The 17,824-nt window shown below is 40.0% G+C and overlaps 1 protein-coding gene across 1 annotated transcript; it reads right to left on the bottom strand.

The window, feature by feature from the left end:
• Window positions 1-730: 730 nt before the first annotated feature.
• CPB2 (carboxypeptidase B2) lies at window positions 731-17,313 on the bottom strand (the record flags this gene model as incomplete). The annotated part of the gene is made up of 11 exons (XM_084286288.1): window positions 731-915; window positions 1,049-1,133; window positions 3,009-3,211; window positions 6,549-6,639; window positions 7,596-7,712; window positions 9,565-9,669; window positions 10,220-10,321; window positions 10,891-10,999; window positions 11,090-11,214; window positions 13,728-13,803; window positions 17,243-17,313. The coding sequence occupies 11 exons, from the start codon at window positions 17,311-17,313 to the stop codon at window positions 731-733; spliced, it is 1,269 nt and encodes a 422-aa protein (XP_084142414.1).
• Window positions 17,314-17,824: the final 511 nt, after the last annotated feature.

Below are 17,824 nucleotides of genomic sequence, written 5' to 3'. Positions count from 1 at the left end.
CCCCCAGCTCCCTCAGCTGCTCCTCACAGGACTTGTGCTCCAGGCACCTCACCAGCTTCGTAGCCCTGCTCTGGACATGCTCTAGGGCCTCCACTCTTCAGACACATGAGGTGCATACAAACCGTTGGCCACAGGATAAATGAACTTCACCAACTAATTGCAGTGGAGGAGCCTGCAGGCAGCTCCCACTTAGTATCAGTGATGAGGTTGCGTGTCCTTGCCTTTATCTAAAAGTGCAGCAAGAAGTTCTCATGTGAACATCCTTTCAGTTTGACAGTAGAAGTAATGAATAGAGTTGTTTGCTAGTCAGAAAATCCTGTAATAGCACAAATGACCAACTGGAGGAATCTCTTCTATAGGTAGGGGCAGCCCTGCATGCTGCATGTGGATCAGAGGCCCATGTGATGCTACAGCACCTGGGGTTCCAACCATTTAAAGGGACGTAAAATTATCAATACTGTTTTCCCCTTACAGTGCTAGTACTAATATATAGTCTTTAAAATGACTTCTTAGAGACTCTTGAGTGCCTTTCTTACAGAGATTGAACTACTGTTGTATTCATAGGTGTGGAAGTATGGTAAAAAAAGCTTGAGGTATTCCAAAATGAAGTGTATGGGGTGTCGTTATTCCTTTTTCTCCTATATAAAAATACTTCTAGTAAAGCAGCAGTCTTTTTATTGTTATGTGACCTAACTAAATATAGCCATGCTGGAATAAATTATATAAAACTTTACAAATTTTGAAGAACATGCTGCGCAATCTCTTTGACAGCAGAAAGTGCTTCTAAGCAAGTTGGCCGAATTTCTTCAGGAGGAAGCAAAAATCCGTAAGTTCCTGTGTCCCGAAGCTCAATGGTAAAAGAGTATTTAATTCCAAGATCATAAGCCCAGTCATCTGAACCTCCAGGAGCTAAATCTACACAAGGAAGGGAAAAAAAAAAGATAAGTTACTTGAAACCATAACTTCAAATTTCTGTCCAAAAGCTGTGTCCTGAAGATAACAAGCATATGCTATCATGCTTGTTGTTGTAATAAAAAGTCATACTTACAAATTGTTCGTGCACCAGTACCAAGTTTATAAATGGAATTTGTTGTTCTTTTTATAGCTTTAGCTGCTTTCTTTGCCAGACTTTCCTGAAATTAGCAAAACATTATTAGCTTTAAAGCTTTGTGATAATAGTTAATATATATTCAGTTAAGATTTATTTACGTCCTGCTCTGGATCTCATATTAGATAAATATGCATATAAAAGGCTCTAAAACAAAACAAAAACAAACAAAAAACAACAGTGTGGTTAAAACTTTCAGAGTAAAACCCATGCTACAGATTCCATTTCTGTTGTATCTAGATAAAAGATAAAGATGGGACCTTACCCCAGGCAGCAAACTGTTGTCAAAGCATATATTCCCACTTGTCTCATATTTTTCCTTTTTTTGCCACAGTATTTAAATAGTGATTCATGTACTATTGACCAAAATCAGCAGTACATGATTTGCATTGAGGAAATTCTACTCTTAAGCCACATAGAGGACTGAAGGCCCAGAATTAGTGCATTTCCTTCTGCTCTACAGTCACAAATACATTTTTTAATGCAGGCAAATAAAACACTTTGTTTCAGTAAATTAAACAGTAACCAAGACAGCATAAGAACATATGCTGTTTGGGATTATTTTGTTCTATATTTACATTACTGACTTTTTTTTTTTTTAATTTCTTCTGAACACACTGGCACTGGTTACCAATGGAAACACTACATTGGACTGTTTTTTTGTTTTTTTGTCAAAGATGCGTCCATGTGCACTTTTTACAGTATTCCTATCTATAGAACATGAAGATTAAAAAAAACGTATACGTTAAGTGACCTGGGAGATGCATACGGTTAAAAAGCAGTGAAAATGACAGCAGTAAGTGTGGATCGTTGCCAGTATATGCAAATGTCAATCCTATATCTTTCTAAACTCTCTTACTGTTTGTCACTATGTAAGGATTCATGTGACACATGAAATGATGTGTGTACCTCAGACATGTGCTGTCTTCCCATATGGCAAATCCCAGAGCGTGAAAATCAGATTTATGGTTCCCTTTACACAATTTTCTGCTCCTTCCTTAGTGCTGTGCAGGAGCCATTGTTTCAAATAAAAGAATGTGTTGCCTCTGCACTTGGAGCCTAGGAACACCCAAAGTGGGCTATGAAGTGTAGGAGAGGGAATTCCTTGTTCTAAGGAGCTTGAAGACTTTACATTAAAAAATAAATAAATTAATAAATAAATAAAAATACTAAGCTATGCACCTAATTTTATAGCTTAATTATTTTGTTTTAAAATATCCCATTTTAGCCTGGATCTCCTTTCCAGATCCAGGAAACTCAAAGTTTTCCAGTTACTGGGGAAAAGCACTGGCTACTTTTTCTATTTTGTGCTCTGCCTGTCTCCTAGAAGAGTTTTTACCATGTGGTTTGGTGGCTCAAGGATCTAAAATTCTGCCTAAGCAGGGTATGGTATCCATCCTACCATTAGAACCATTTTAAGATAAGTATCCCTCACAAAATACCTTTAATAAAAATAACAAGTATCCACCTGAACACCTCATTGCTTTGGTATGTAGAGGGTATTTTTCAGAGTTACACAACCGAGTACTTCCATATAACATAGTCATGTAAGATTATGTGCATGCAAACCACATGACTTCATTATGAATTCACACAAACGTCCTTTCCAGTTGTCCAAAGAACTGACACTCCACTCTTTTACCAACAGCTTCAAAGTATCAGGGATTGATGATGTGCTATCAGTCAGGGATAAATATTTTATTTTTTCCAGTCTCCAAAAGTAGCTGGCTGGTTTGCACACTGCTAGACCAGCCCAGACCTCTGTCAGTTCTTAAGAGGAGAAATTTCACTTCCAATTTCTTGATCTTCAGAATATTGTGACTCCCTTATTACAAGCATAACCAAGCAGGGTAAGAAATTCTGAAATAAACGTGAAACTTAAGGAAGCAGGAAGACTTACCAGCTCATCATGGTCTTTGCTTTTCTTCATGGTGTAAGAATATGGGAACAATACCAACTGGGAGTAAGAGTGCATTGTTATGTATGCTTTAATGATGTCTTTGTGATCTCTGATAAAGCGAGCCACTGCTTTAACCTCAGGTTCAGACTCTGGGTAGGGTCCACAGTATATCTCATAGCAATCATTGGGAGATGCTCCTTTACCTGTAACAAAAGGGCACACGGTGTTACTCCTTGAGTTCTTCCCTTTACTCCATAAGTTCTTCCCTTCTGCACTCTTGTTCATCTAATGAAAGAATAGAGTATGGTGCCAATATGCAAGAAACAGTGGACCCTGCCATACTGTGGAAAGAACTCTAATTCATGCAAAGATCAGTGCAAGCCTGCTCAGATTTTTCACCTACTATACTCCCGGAGAAAAAAAAAAAAAAAAGGTAAATATTAAGGAAAAAATGATTCAAAGACTGGATAAAAAGTCTTAGAGGAGAAGATGAAAGTGCTCCCATTTCTACAAATTAATCAAGAACAAGCTTGTGAGATCCCTTCTTGAAATCTAGAAGTACTACAGGGAAGAGATTCCTAATTCTAAGGGCATGTTTGATCTCGGCCAACTATTGGTTGCAAGTTGAAAGAACACAAATAAATTGAAAGTAGTGTATCAGATTTTTAAGAATGAGGAAAAGTATACATTGGAACAAACTACCAAGAAGACATCTAGGGTTCACCATTTTGGGTATCTTGACAAGAAGATCAAATTAGTTTCTGGAAGCAACCAGGATATTTATTGTTAAATGTTAACTCCTTGTGTTTTAATAAATTTTGAAAAAATTTCCCTTTGCTACAATCTGATTTTTAAATAAATATCTTATCCTCAAGTCTTTATCCTTAAATCTTATGCAGGAATAAAGCTCATTCAGTACTTTAAAATGCAAAAGTCTTTCACTGGGCACAGGGACGCTTTAACAAATGTCCATCTTCCAGAAATCAATAATGCCAATGCATCTGCAGAGAAAAATCAACACTAGTGATTATCATATGATACAGGCACAAAGCTGTGTCAGGGGAGGGTCAGGCTGGGTGTTAGGAAAAGGTTCTTCACCCAGAGGGTGACTGGGCATTGGGACAGGCTCCCCAGGGCAGTGGTCACAGCACTGAGCCTACTGAAGTTCAAAAATACACCTCAATACAAGTGTATTTGGGTAAAATGTAATTGTGAAAATGGGAAAAAAGGGAAATGGCATCTGTGTGAAATCATGCAAAAATGACCAAATCATTACGTTAAGTTTTACGCTATTCTGTTTTGTGCAGACATGAGTAACTGCCTAAGGAAGAAAGCAATGAAGGATTTGTTTGCTGGCAATATTGGATGATTGTTCTGTCTACTTTCCTAAATTCTTAGTTGTGCTGAGAACAGCCAACTGAGAAAATAGTACGGAAAACACAGAGAAATACTTAAGTCCAAGTCCCAGTCAATTTTAGTTCCACAGAGGAAATTCCAGGTTAGATCATTGCTCTTAATGGAGTAAATCTGAGCTTCATTAGTATAAAAGAAAACCATATTGTATCAGCTCATTAAGTAGTGCTTTTTGCTCTTCCTAAAAATAGTGAGAGGTGTTTTCCTGTTCCTAAGGTTGTTTCTGAACAGACAATGGAGGAAGTACAGTTCTAATTAAATGCATAGATATAAAACCTGGAATTTTGCCATGATGCTAAGTATATTTGAAAGCAAGTCTGAAGCTAATGAAAGTCTGAGCATTTTGCATAATGACAACAGCTCTTCTCTGTTTAAAAATTTGTGAGAAAAGACTAAATTACAGGTACCTGTGAATTTGTGGTCATTTCACATGAACTCAGTTGTGTTACGGTATTCAACTAATACAGCTAAAAATACTTAAAACATTACTATAAAATGATAAAACTCCAGTTTAGCTCTTCTAAGGATCCTGCTGAACTCCTGGCACTTTGCACAGCCACAGCAATAATGGAGATCCTACAGTTATTATGTTCTGGATAAAATCTGTTCAACCACTGCTATCAATTGCCGCACAAAGGTATATCTGTTCCTCTATAAACAGCATTTTTATGCTAATTAGGAAAAACATGACTGTTTTTCATCATGCTACTGAGTGTACCACTAAAAGGAATAGAAACCTAGGGAGATCCTTACAGTCTTTAAGGTTTTCTACTTAGATAATCCTTACAGTTACCTAAGACCATGTAAGCATGTGGCTTTGGTGCTTAGATTCATCCGTGCAGATTTTTCTCTCCAATGTACCTGCAAGGTGCTGTGGCTTCTCTCCTCTGTGTTTTCATCCATGTCTAAGAGACAATCGTAGTATGTCTGAAAATAGTATGACTATTTCCCTTGTTACTGAGGTAAAACACTCAGGGTTGTCCTGTAAAAATATGTACAGATTGCCCAAAGACTCCTTTAGTGAAGAAGCACATTTTAAGCTGTGTTTTTCTCCTCTTTTTAAAGTAGAATCACTTCTCTGCTTCAGAAGTTGTTGACCACCAAAGGTGTTTGCCAAGTTAAACACACTATATAACCTTTCCCTGAAACTCGTATGTGTATCACATAGGTTATTTTTGCTGTTATTTCTCCATACTTTCCTCAGACCTCTCCTCTTGGAATATTTATAGTGAATATCACTTTTAAACATATGTATTTGGTCCCAAACTTCACATTTTTGTGCCTGAAAAAATGCATGTTTTTCTCCATGGTAAAGAAACATCTTAATTCCCAGTTTAGCAGTGGACTAACAAACCTGTTAGTTTAAAGGATATGCCCCGAATGCCAGTTTGGGATACCTGACTTCACTGTTAAAAGTGCCTTTTCCTCTCGTAGAATAGAAATCCTGCATAGAAAGGGATTGAATGCTATTCCCCTCTTGAGTTTAAAGATCAGAGCAATTGCCATGTTTAAGGCACTTTCATCAGGTCTCTCCAAATGTGTCTCATTACTTTGCTGAAAGTCATGCAGGACATTAGTGCCACTGCTGAGTGAGGCCAGACCTGATCTATGGGGTTTTCAGAGAGCTGTTCTGCAGAATATTAAAAACCTATCAAGTACTAAAGTGCCCATGGGTAAGTAAAGGTGATATAGCCTTGGCAACAAATGCTGAGAGCCAAGAAATTTTGGTCATTTAAGCATTGCTGAAGGATGACTGAGGTGACCCCGTTCATACAGTGCCCTGGGTACTCCACTGGGTGGTGCAGTAGGCTTTGGGTGACATGGTAAGAGCCACCTCATCCCCCTGTCCTCCCCCACAGCCAGGCGTGTTGTAGTGTGATGCAAGGGACAGGGTCCAGGGTCCTGGTCCCCCTCTCTCTTGTCATCATGCTGGGAAGAGGTTAGTCCCTGGTTTAACATCTTGGGAGTCCTGGGTCCCAACAAAGCGTACCTCAAGTTGGGGAAGTGTTGACAGGTTTGTAAACGTGCTTAGGTGCGTTTGTCTTTGTATGAAAATGTTTTCAAAGCTAAGAATTTTACAGGCTGAAACTGAGACAGGGGTACAAGGCAAAGGAAACGGTGTCATACCGCACCACTGCGCGTCAAAATTCCTGTTCATGTCAGTACCGATGCACCTGTTGTTACCGTGCTGTGAGCGGCTCTTTCTCCACAGCCGATTCTGTGAAAGGAGACATGTAAAGCATGTTCAGGGAAAAAAGCTGAGAAAAATGATGGCAGCATCTCACCTGTTAGTTAAATGCGACTTCCCACTTGTATCTCTACAGGTTACATGCCAGTGAAGGGGTAAAAGACCACGGAATCTTATAAAACCACAGTCTGATTGCCAGTGAGGCTGGATGATAAATGGAAGTGTTGGAGAGGATGCAAAGTGCTCTGATTTCAACGGATTTGGACCAAGGAAGGAGAGGAGAAGTCACACTGTTTAGCCAGGTGTGTGAGTTTACAAATGCAAATCTAATCCTTCTTTAGACATCATTAGCAGCATGTGTAAAGTTGGAAATTTGATGTATATGTGTAGCTATCCAAATATAAGCTAAACTGGACTGAAGATCTGAAATGGAAGAACTTATTTTTTAACCTTTTAACATTTTAAGTTTAGGGCCTAAACATGAAAAAAGTGACAAACAAAAAACACTCAGAGACTCAGAGTTCCTAACCGATAAATAAAATCCTGGATTAAAGATACCTGTTGTACCTCCCTTTATCTGAAACAAAATGTGCTCAGAGAACTGGGCTATCGTGCAGGAGGGAGGAGTGGATTGTTGGCTGTGGTCTATTTGATGCAGTGTGCTATTCAGTTTGTGCTGGCTTCGCAGCCTTGCAAAGGCATTCCCTGACAGCTGGAAGCTTTGCCATCCCAGAATGAGATTTAGTTGTTTCTAAATGCGTTTCCAGCAGCTTGGAAGACACAAAGGTACCACGGGTCAAATACCAATTAGTTGCAGTCTCTGTTGTGGTTTAAATCGGGCAGAGATGCAGAAACTGCAAGCACAGATTAAGGACTTGGGGCATGCAGTTCCAGGATGGAAATTATGCCCTGGACATGCACAACAATAATTTCCATAAACAGCATGTCAGTATGTTGCACAGTCTGTCAAAAAAATCTGTACGTACAGAGGGATGGCTCCACGTGTACTCGTAGCCATCCACATTTATCACAGGCATGACGTAGAAATCAAAATGCTCCAGCAGTGTCGTCATGGTCTGATCTCTCTCACGCATATTGATTGCCTGTAAAACACAGGAAAAACTTATTAAAGGCATTTGTAACAGAGGTTTTGTTACCTTCCTAGGATGGCAACTGAAGGCCCATGTAAAATAATCACGCAATTATCGCACTGGTCTACCTCCTGATGGAGGCGTATCACATCACAGAAACTGCTAAATAGCCAACGAGCAATTTAGTCAGAGTGGCGGGGAGAGGAGAAGAACCAAACTGATACAGTCAGTGAGATACGCTGCAGTCTTTGAGCTTTAGCAGGTGGCCATGAGATAGAGTTGAAGCTTATTTGTCTGAAGGCTTAAGCTTTTGCTGCTTATATAAATGGTAGGAACTCTTCTCCCACCCAAAATACCAGCAAGGGAGCATCAAATAAAGCAAGCACAAAAATAACAAATCACATTTCGAGTGGCTGCTGTACATAACATTATTTCTGCTGGTTTCATTATAAGTTCAGTGCATGTGTATGCAAAGAGCCAGCAAGAGCTAAATTGCTAATTTGGCCTCACCACCTATTTTGAAGGCTTTAGTGATACCTAACCTGGTTGTTTGTCTACCACACAGGGATAAATTTTAACCTAGATAAGTGGTTTTGTTCTATTGGAATAGATTAAGTCCTTAATCATATCTTTTTTCCTTTTTTTTTTTTTTTTTTCCTCTTTATACCTTTTTTAAAGCACTTTCTTTCATTTTAAATCCTTCCCAGTTTTCCTCAGGCAATGTACTTTGACTTAAATGAGAAATGTCAATCTTCCTACAATCTAACAACAAAACTAAATGATAAAGAGTGGAAACATTATAAAGAATGCCTTGTATTTTCAAGAGAGAGATACTGAATTTAGTGCGTGCGCAGACCTGTATTAATATCCAATTTTAAAATGTTACTTCACAAACTCATATAGAAATAAAATCTGGATTTAAAGCATGTAAATTAGATCAAGGGGATGGAGAAGCTAAATGTTCAGCTTGTTACTTCTGAAAAAATGCTGCAGGGACTTGTCACCGGCAAACTGACAGCGTAGCTGGTAATTATTTGGAGCAGCGTGAAAAGGGCAAATGCATTTCTCTCCAAGGGAACCTTGAAGGCTGGGATTATCAATGGGTCATAAGGTACATTCGCTGTGTCTGTCCCAAACTCCTGCAATCTCGTTTAAAATGTTATAGTCATTGAGGCATTACAGTTGTGGCTGAGGACAGAAATAAATGTATTTCTTCTTTTTATTATCGTCATCATCATCAGGATTTAGTGATATCCTGGACAAACCATAACTTATGTTTTAAGAACACCTCTATGCTGATGCTCTGGCTACAGTGCTGGCGATTTTGAAGTCTCAGTCTCATCTAGTTTATTTTTATTGTGAACTTGGCTTTTGTGAAAGGTGTCCTTTGATCTACTCCAGGCAGTGCCAGTTGGAGTAGTATGGATATGAGCCACCATGCACTACATGACACAGAGCCAGCATCGCTCCTTGGATCCATGAGGCAATATAGACAAAGCTCTGGCAGATTACCTAATACTTGCTTTTCATAGCATGTCTTCTCCATCCCTCACCATTCCATATCTTTAAAAGTCTCTCTTGAGTCTCCACTTTGAAATGCGTACTTGAGAATATATCTGAACTCTTTTGCATTTAAGCCATGTATCTTTCTCTCTCTCTCACACAGACTTACCTCCATCTACTGACATGCACACACACACTCACTGCTCCATGTACATCTTGGGGAAAATCCTGAGCTGGCGTTGTGGAAGTAGATGGATTAAGACATTACAGAGCTTAGAATGCAATTGGGAAGAGAAGGTAAATGGCAGCAAGATAGTTTGCTTTGCTTTGAAAACAGTAGCCAAGTATGATATCTACTCACATGGCCTATGAACCACAGGCAGAAGGCAGGAGAAATCCATTCTCTAGCATGGATACCACAGTCAATCCATATTGCACTTTTGGGATTTCCCTGCCCTTTAGAAAGCTGACAAAACAAAACAAAATGTTAAAATCACTATTTTAAAGAATATCACATAAAGGTGAAAGTGAGCAGGGTAAGTAAGATGGAAAAAGAAGCCCCTGTGATGTAGGGAGTGTTTAGACTGACTGTGGGCCGGGTTGCTGCTCTCATTTATGTTCACATACGGTCAGAGGGCCATATTCATATCCATACTGCTAACATAACAACCAAGACTGCACTAGGCCTTGATTCCAAGACATCCGATCATAAGCTACGCAGGGCAACAGACCAGCAGAGGAAGGTTATCTCCCATGCCAGTATTTCATGCCTTTGGATGATGGCCTAGATGTGGTGACTTTTTTGTGACCCAACAAGGAACCTTACATGGTCAAATGCCTTTGTCAAACGTAATGGCACCATATCAGAAGAACTTAGGAAACTTCTAAAAAAGACAAACATTTACACATTGTTGAAATATGCATTTAAGTATAGATTTAAGAAAGTGTTTTGGTCAAAACCCGTCACTTGCTCGCATTAGTACCTGGAAAGATTTCTCAGTAAGTCAAAGCCATACCTTCAAAACATAAAGTGGTCGTTTTTCATATGATGATCCAATATGTATTTTCTCAAGTAGGTCAGAATGGACTCGCGCTACGTCTTCTATCCAATAATATATCTGCAAAGATGAAGTAGAGCAGTTTGCGAAAGGACCTTCTCCCTATTGTTTTCCCTTGTTCCTAAAAGTAGCCTGGACCTGACATCATTCTTTTTCCCAAATTCCCACCTCTTCATCTGACTGGAAAAAAAACACACCACCACCACCACTGAAAAAACCCTAGCAATTCAGAACACTGGCCAATTTCCAGGCTGACTTCTCTTGAGCCAAGTGATGAGACATAGTCACAACACCGTCTAGGTATAGCCTTGAAACTCCTCTTTAGTTTTATTTAGTTAAAATATTATTCACTTCATGTTTGAAATATTTATGTGGTGCTTTACTGCTGCATTTCAGTTCTGAGCAGGCTGCTTTTGAATGCTGGTTTGCGGTAATGTGTGTATAATAGGTTTTGTCTGGTGCTTCATTCCTTCTCTATAAAGGCATTACACTAATTACAGCTCTCAGTGGTTGAACAATACAATGATAATTATTTACCTGGTGATGGTTTCTTTTCCCTGTCTCTATTCTCAACCATGAGGTCTTTCACCCCTTACACAAATCTACAGAGTATTACAACAACACCTTACTTCTTTCAGAGAGTGGTAGGTTTGATAGTACGATGAAGAGCTGCGTGGGTTCATTGTGTCATTGATAGTCTGCTTCTCGATAAGCCCTTGAACATCTCCCATCAAAATTCTGAAAAACAAAGAAAGGGCACAAACTCCTGACAGACAGTGTTGCCAATCAAGTTTACTGAAATATTCATGACAAGAAATAAATACGTACCTGTGCTGGATTCTCATTTTTTTTAAATTAGCTTTTGTGCTGTTTATGCTGGATGCAGCGACATAGAAATGGACTTCCATGTTCTTCTTGATGTATTCAACCACAACAGGTTGCAAGAGGATGACCTGCAAAATTTCCAGGAACATTTAATCTTTCCCCCCCCCCCCTTTTTTTTTTTCTTTTTTACCAAGGAAAGAAAAAAATATATATATATTCTTATTAACATTTTGTAAGCACTTTGAAAATTATCAAAGCATACATTTTCAATTTAAGAGATCACTCATAAGAAGCAGTTTAATGTGTGTTGTGTTATAACATTCTGCTACTGCTGGAAATGAAATGTGTGTATTTAAGGAATGTTTATAATGACTTCTGCACATAAATCCATAAATCAAGAACAAAGACAGGAACATAACCTTTATTGAGATAGTATTTCTAGTATAATAGATATGTTTAGCCAGTTATTATGTTACATGTTTTCAAGTCTGCTGAGAGTTATTTTCCCTGAGGGTATTTGGAGAATTAATGAAGATCAGACCAGTCTTTGTAGCTATTGTGTTCACTGATTACTTTGATCTGGGAGGAAATAAATGCCAGAAGGGGTTTGACTATAAGTCAAGATGAAGCAGCAATACAGAGATTAGAAATGGGAAGAAAATAAGAAAATGAGATTCTTCTTGGCAAAATTAAATCTTGTACAATAATAAAATCAGAAGCCAACATATTCAATAGCAGAGTGAAATTTTAGAAGCAGTAATAGCAAAAGACCTAGGAGTGACAGCAAGCAGAAAATTAGGCATGAATTTACAATGTGGAAAAGGTCAACATAATTCTTGGATGCATTTTTAAAGAGATGCAGCATGGAGTCACTAGACACCGGACTTATTTTACTCCTTTCTGGTGCAATTGCACCAAGAATATTATGTTTCACTTAGGGCACCAAGACACTTAGGGCACCAAGATGTGTTTCCAGACACACATCAGCTATCAACTGTTTACCTCACTCATTTCTCAGGGAGAACACATTTGAAAAAACATACAGAAAACCCTTCCATGCTTTCAATCAAGACTTTGGAACAGTAAATGGCAAAAGATTTGGGCCCCATGTGCTATACAAATGACTGAGCTAGTCTCGGTGTAGCAATCTCAGGCATTACTGGCAGGGTGGTACCATCATGTATCTCAGCATTGCTTGGAAAAAGCATCCAAGAAGCAAAACAGATGCTTAGCTCACCAGCACCGATTTCCTTGGGGCCTTGGCTAGCCTGATGTCTTTGCTCACATACAACAGTTCAGATTTAGTTTCTTGTTGATGTAGGCATTCTTTGAATTGGGAATAATTAAAACTAAGGAACTCTAGGTTGGGGGTAAATGGGAAACTTTCATAATGCATGTGGTTATTAGTCTCTTTACCCATCATCAGCAAGGGTCAATACTGCCCCAGGGACAGCTACAAAAGACTGTTATAAGCATTCCTGCATCTTGGTCTTCTGCTGAATGCTACATGCAACACGTGTGATGTACAGATAGTGTTTCCTTTGTTTTAGATGTTTGGTTTCCAACTTTTGCAGGAGTAACACCTATAATTAGCCTGATGATTTGTTGTGTAAGATGCCAATATTCAGTTGTGTTTTTTTTTTTTTTTTTTGGCTAGATTTTAACCATGAATATTTGCTAGGAGGTGCCATTTGTGTCTTTCGTTTTCCTGTTCCTTTTCTCTCTATCTTTCTCCCTCTCTTCGTGGCTTCTTGGGGCTCCTGTGCGCAAGCAAATGAAGAATAACAGAGGTGAGGAAAAGATGGAGGAAAGGAGATCTATTTTAGTACAGCAAAGGAGATGAATATGTGAGTTGACCTGTGGAGGTGGAAAAGAGTAAAGAAAGGTATCAAGGTTTATGTGAACTGGAAGGAAGAATAAGAAACTAGGAGGGCCAGCAGGAGACAGGTAAGAATTTGGGTGGACATAACATTAACAGGAGCTAAGAAAGACAGAGAAAGACTTGGCATAGGCACCGTTACAATCTCCAGTCATCTGAGACACGTCCTCCGTCATCCTGTAAATATGTTGGCTGAGGGAATGGTTGCACCTCTTGATGCAGAGTGTTGGCTTGAAATAGTGAGGGTGCGATTGGGGAAATGCTTTTGAAGAGGAAGAGATGCCTCATTTTACTTAAATGCTCTCTTCTTAAATGACACAGTAAAATAATAATAATAAAAAGTATTGCATGACAGGTTTTTTTTCCATCTAAATGCTGCTTTAATAAAAATACCACTTTATATTGAAAATCCAGCCCTGATCTTTAAAGCTGTGCAAGTCATCTAGGTCAAGACTGCATTGGCTTGAAGCACTAAGTTTCCCTAGCAAATATGTGTTCTACTTACTGTGCTCTACCAGTTTCGTGGTGTCTTCTACACAAAATCAATTGCAGAAATCTGAGCTCTGATATAATAATATTATGAAGTAGAGCTCTCATCATGTAAATTAGGGGGCAACAGAGTGATAAATGCCAAGTATTTGTTGAGTTGCTTCAGTAGGACAGAAGAATGAAAGTGGGATAAATCTTTCTACTAGTTTTATTTATTTATTTATTGTGGAAGAATTTGGCCTAGAGATGAGAGAGCCACAGGGAACCATTTACCTCGGTGGTGTTCAGTAAATTCTGAAGGGCTTCAACCTGTTCGTCAGTTTGTGGGCAAGCCCACAAAACCTCATCCCTGAAAAACAAGGGTATTCAGGTGAAGCACAGGTACTTGAAACTGGAGCCTAACTAGAGAAGCAGCCGTGACCTTCCTCTTCTTCCCTGTCTTGGCCATCCAGAACTCAAAGAAGATTCAACAGTGAAGATGCTGAGCTCAATTCCAGCCCCTTCTGCTGCCAATCAACCAAATATATGCAAGAGCTGGGTGGCTGGTGCAGGGCTTTGGTAGCTAGCATCTACTGCTGTACTCCAAGATTGCTCCTGGGAGCTGGCACCAGCACCACAGCTCTCAGTCCCAGCTGATCCAGAGTGCAGCAGGGTGGCTTTAAAACCAGCCCAGACCAAGAAGATAGCTCTGCTGTTCTCCTGATATCAACCACTCTTCAGCAGAGACATGAGCCTTACCCCTGGTTTCAAGTGCTCTATACCACTGTCTTCCCAGTAATTTATATTCCTTATTTGCCCAGTAATTTATATTCCTTGAAAACCCAACAGTCCAGACTCACTGTAGAGAGAGATGGCCCTTCCCATCTACTCCATGCCTGACTCCACCATCGGTGACAGAAGAGAAATTCATGCACAGATTGGCAAGAATTAGAGAAGAACCATCCCTGAGGGTGTTCAAGGAAAGGCTGGACCTGGCACTTAGGGACATGGTTTAGTGGGTGATGGTGGTAGGGGGATGGTTGGACCAGGTGATCTTGGAGGTCTCTTCCAACCTTAATGATTCTAGGATTTAGAGTTTTCCACCCCTGTGCCAGTGCAGACCAGTTGTGATAGAAGCACATAATTTGCAAATGAGAGGGGAGAAGTACTTATCTCTCTGAAGAGGTCTTTATCATCTGAATGCTGCCTTAAGAAAAATACCGCTTTACATGGTAAATCCACCCCTGATCTTCAGTGCCCTGCAAGCCATGTAGTTCAACACTGCATAGAATAGATATTTAAAGTAATTCATGCGTAGAATGCAGAGGGAGGAGACTCAGAGGAATGTCAAGCCCTTATTTCCATTTTCTGGGTTGGGGTGGCTCTCATCCCGTCAGTCATTTGGCATACAGTGGTGGCAGTGCATAAAAGAGGCACTAACTCCCCACCAGCCCTATCTGAAGAGATGTTTCTGAAAAGAAAACAGGCAGGGCTCTCAAAACAAGCATTTTCAAGCTGTGTAATGTGATTGCCACAAGTCATTGTTGTGACTGATTTCAAGCGGAGACGCGACAGTGTCTGGCAACCAGGTGATTCATCTTTTCTACTTTTAGCCAAGCTCCATACAATCACTGCTGCTTCTCATGCAGAACCAACAGCATGCCAGCCTTATTTTTGCCTCTGCCATCATTTGGTGGAGCATCAGAAAGCAATCAGGGCCAGGCAGGGCTGGCACTTGGCCTTCTTTTTTAGACAAGTGCATGCCAGAACTTGTGTTGAGGGCTATTTTAAAAATGAATTTGCCCTCTTATATCTGGGAGAGACTTTTCACAGGGGAAATCAGAAAAGGGCTGTTGCATGTGGTTTCGTCCTACGATTGCCATGGCCTGACATGGCAGAGGGTGCCATAACGAGGAGGTTGGTGTGTACCTCTGTCCCACAGTTTGTTGCATAAATAGTTCAGGTGAGTGTGGTTCGTGGCAGAGAGCTGGAGGCTAGCAGCAAATACTCATAGCTCTCATTCATAGGACATGAATACACCGACCAAGTTAATCCCAGTTCAGTCCCTGCTCTAATAGTGTTTAACATGGGGGCATTAGCAGCTGGAATTGGGGTCAGTGGGCTTCTTGGTTCCTCCGTTTCAGTTTGACATTATACCCTCTAAATATATGATACCCTTTGTTATACTATTATACTCTCAATAAATTATATCCTCTTAATAAAGAAACGAGCACTGTGAGGATTCAGCAGAACCTGAGGTAATTTAGATCTGTGTGCTAAATCAGAATTGATTGCATCCTAAATATACACATTTCTCTCCACTGGCTGTATAGGAAGATGAGGATGACTTGGTCATACACAGCATTATGAAGAAAGCCCATATAGTCAGATGAATCCCTGCCAGGATTCAGAGGGCCTGGCCACCATCTCACAAACAGATATAAATCAGTGCCAGTTGTGTTCAGGCATCACTGTGCCTTCCCCCTCCTCTCCGTTGCATTTCTCAATCACCACAAATGCTGTCAGCATTGCTTATCACAGCAGCCCTTGAAACAAGGGCTCAGCATGGATGTGTCTCCATGAACTCACAGCCTGGCTTCATTCAAACCTTGCATGCTCTTCTGGAGTACTGTCTCCAGAAGAGAAGCCTCCCTACTTTGTCTCCAGCTGGAAGCCTTCCTCTGGCTCTCAGCAGGTAGGATCACACGTGCTACTTGTTCTGCCTCATGCTTTCCAGTTGGAAATGCCATATTCTTCTGTAAGGGTCAGATATTCAGTTTTTTATTTAAATGTTAAATAAATGGACCTCCAAGCAGCACAGAACAATATTGCTGAATTCGCCTACAAGCTTATTTAACTGTCCCCCTACTTCGAACCCCACACCCTTGTAGCAATCCACAACAAAATATGATTGCAATGTGAAACAGAGTTGAACAATCCTGTTTTTAAGGCATAAACTCAAGAAGCATTGACCTGTCGCAGTCCTGCTACTGACTAGGGGTGCAGAGTAACAGAGGGCCCTGAGACCCAATTCACTGTTACTTGTGTAGGAATTTGGGTTCTGGGAGCAGGCTGTGTTTAATCACGGTTCCTCTAGCTTGTTCAGCTTGCTTAATATCCCCACATGAGGGGCTTATCTTTTTAGTTCTACCTATTAAGACATTGAAGGTTTTAAAGCCAGCTGCCCATATAGAAAATAAAGGCACTTTGGCTGTCTTCCTCTCTGACATATGTTCTCATGTTTTAACAAAGCATTTGGTTGCAGGGTATTTCTGAAGTTTATCGATAGGTAACAATAAAGCTGCTTCTGAAACACTGTACAAATACAAAATGGTTATTCAAAAATGATTTATGATTGGAGAAACAATCATAAAAGCTGCTTTAGAAAGAAAAACAGATTGTTAGCACTTTCTGAAATGGTTTCTCTTTCTACCTCAAGAAGTAACTCATTTAAGGTCTTGTTTTAAGGCAGACGAAGCAAATTATTTTTTCCCATTAAGTTTCAGAATGCCCTTTATTGGCATTCGAAAGCACTGAATGAACAGAATTGATTTGCACTTAGACTGAAAAGAATAGTTTTAATATGATTAAAAACATAGGATTTATGGATGCAAAGAAGACTTAGAATAATTTCATTTCCTCCACCATCTATATATTAAATTGAACCACAGACCCAATTACAAGAGCAATAAATAAATGTCAGCCTTTGCCAAATGTTTTCCTATGCAACTTGGAGTTACTTTACCTCAACATTTTCCCTGTCCCACTCACCACATGCCGAGAGCCCGGTAGCCACAGGAGGTATTTACCTTGGATGAGTGAAGACATGCTTCTCTTGAATCCAGCTGAATAGGGTAAAAAGGAGCAAGTAAAACTTCATCTTCACGGCATCCACAATGAAACCCACTGCAATTGGAAAGCCCAGGGTTCAGGACCCACATTATTGATTTCAAAAATGTTATTTAAAGAGTGGTTAAAATTTAATGCTGCCTCTCACCTCAGCCCCAAGCTGGCGGTGGCTGAGTCAATATGACAGAAGTCTCTGGGCTGGTTCTGCTCATATTGAGGTCACCCAGCACAGAAAGGATAAGGTACATTTTGGACATTCTCATATTGACAAGTCACTTTGTCATTTGAGCCTTTGTTTTATTTCCTTGTGGCTATGAACCACAGACAGAAGAAAGAACACCAAGCACGATGGTTTTGTGACCCTGTCACATTTACAGAGGTCCAGCAGTGTGCTCTGCAGTCAGTACTCCTACAGCACATCACAGCTGAGCATGAAGCTGGTTTCAGGAGTGGCAATGAGGTTGTGAAGTCCAAATGGAAGAATCCTAAGTAGAAAAGATCCTTTGGCTGGTATTCGCTAGAGAGAGAACAAGGAGCAAGTG

This window comes from Netta rufina (genome assembly GCF_964035555.1).
Source record: "Netta rufina genome assembly, chromosome: 1".
NCBI lineage: Eukaryota > Metazoa > Chordata > Aves > Anseriformes > Anatidae > Netta > Netta rufina.
Note: the sequence above shows the minus strand (reverse complement) of the source record. Positions and strands in the feature narration are given on the sequence as shown.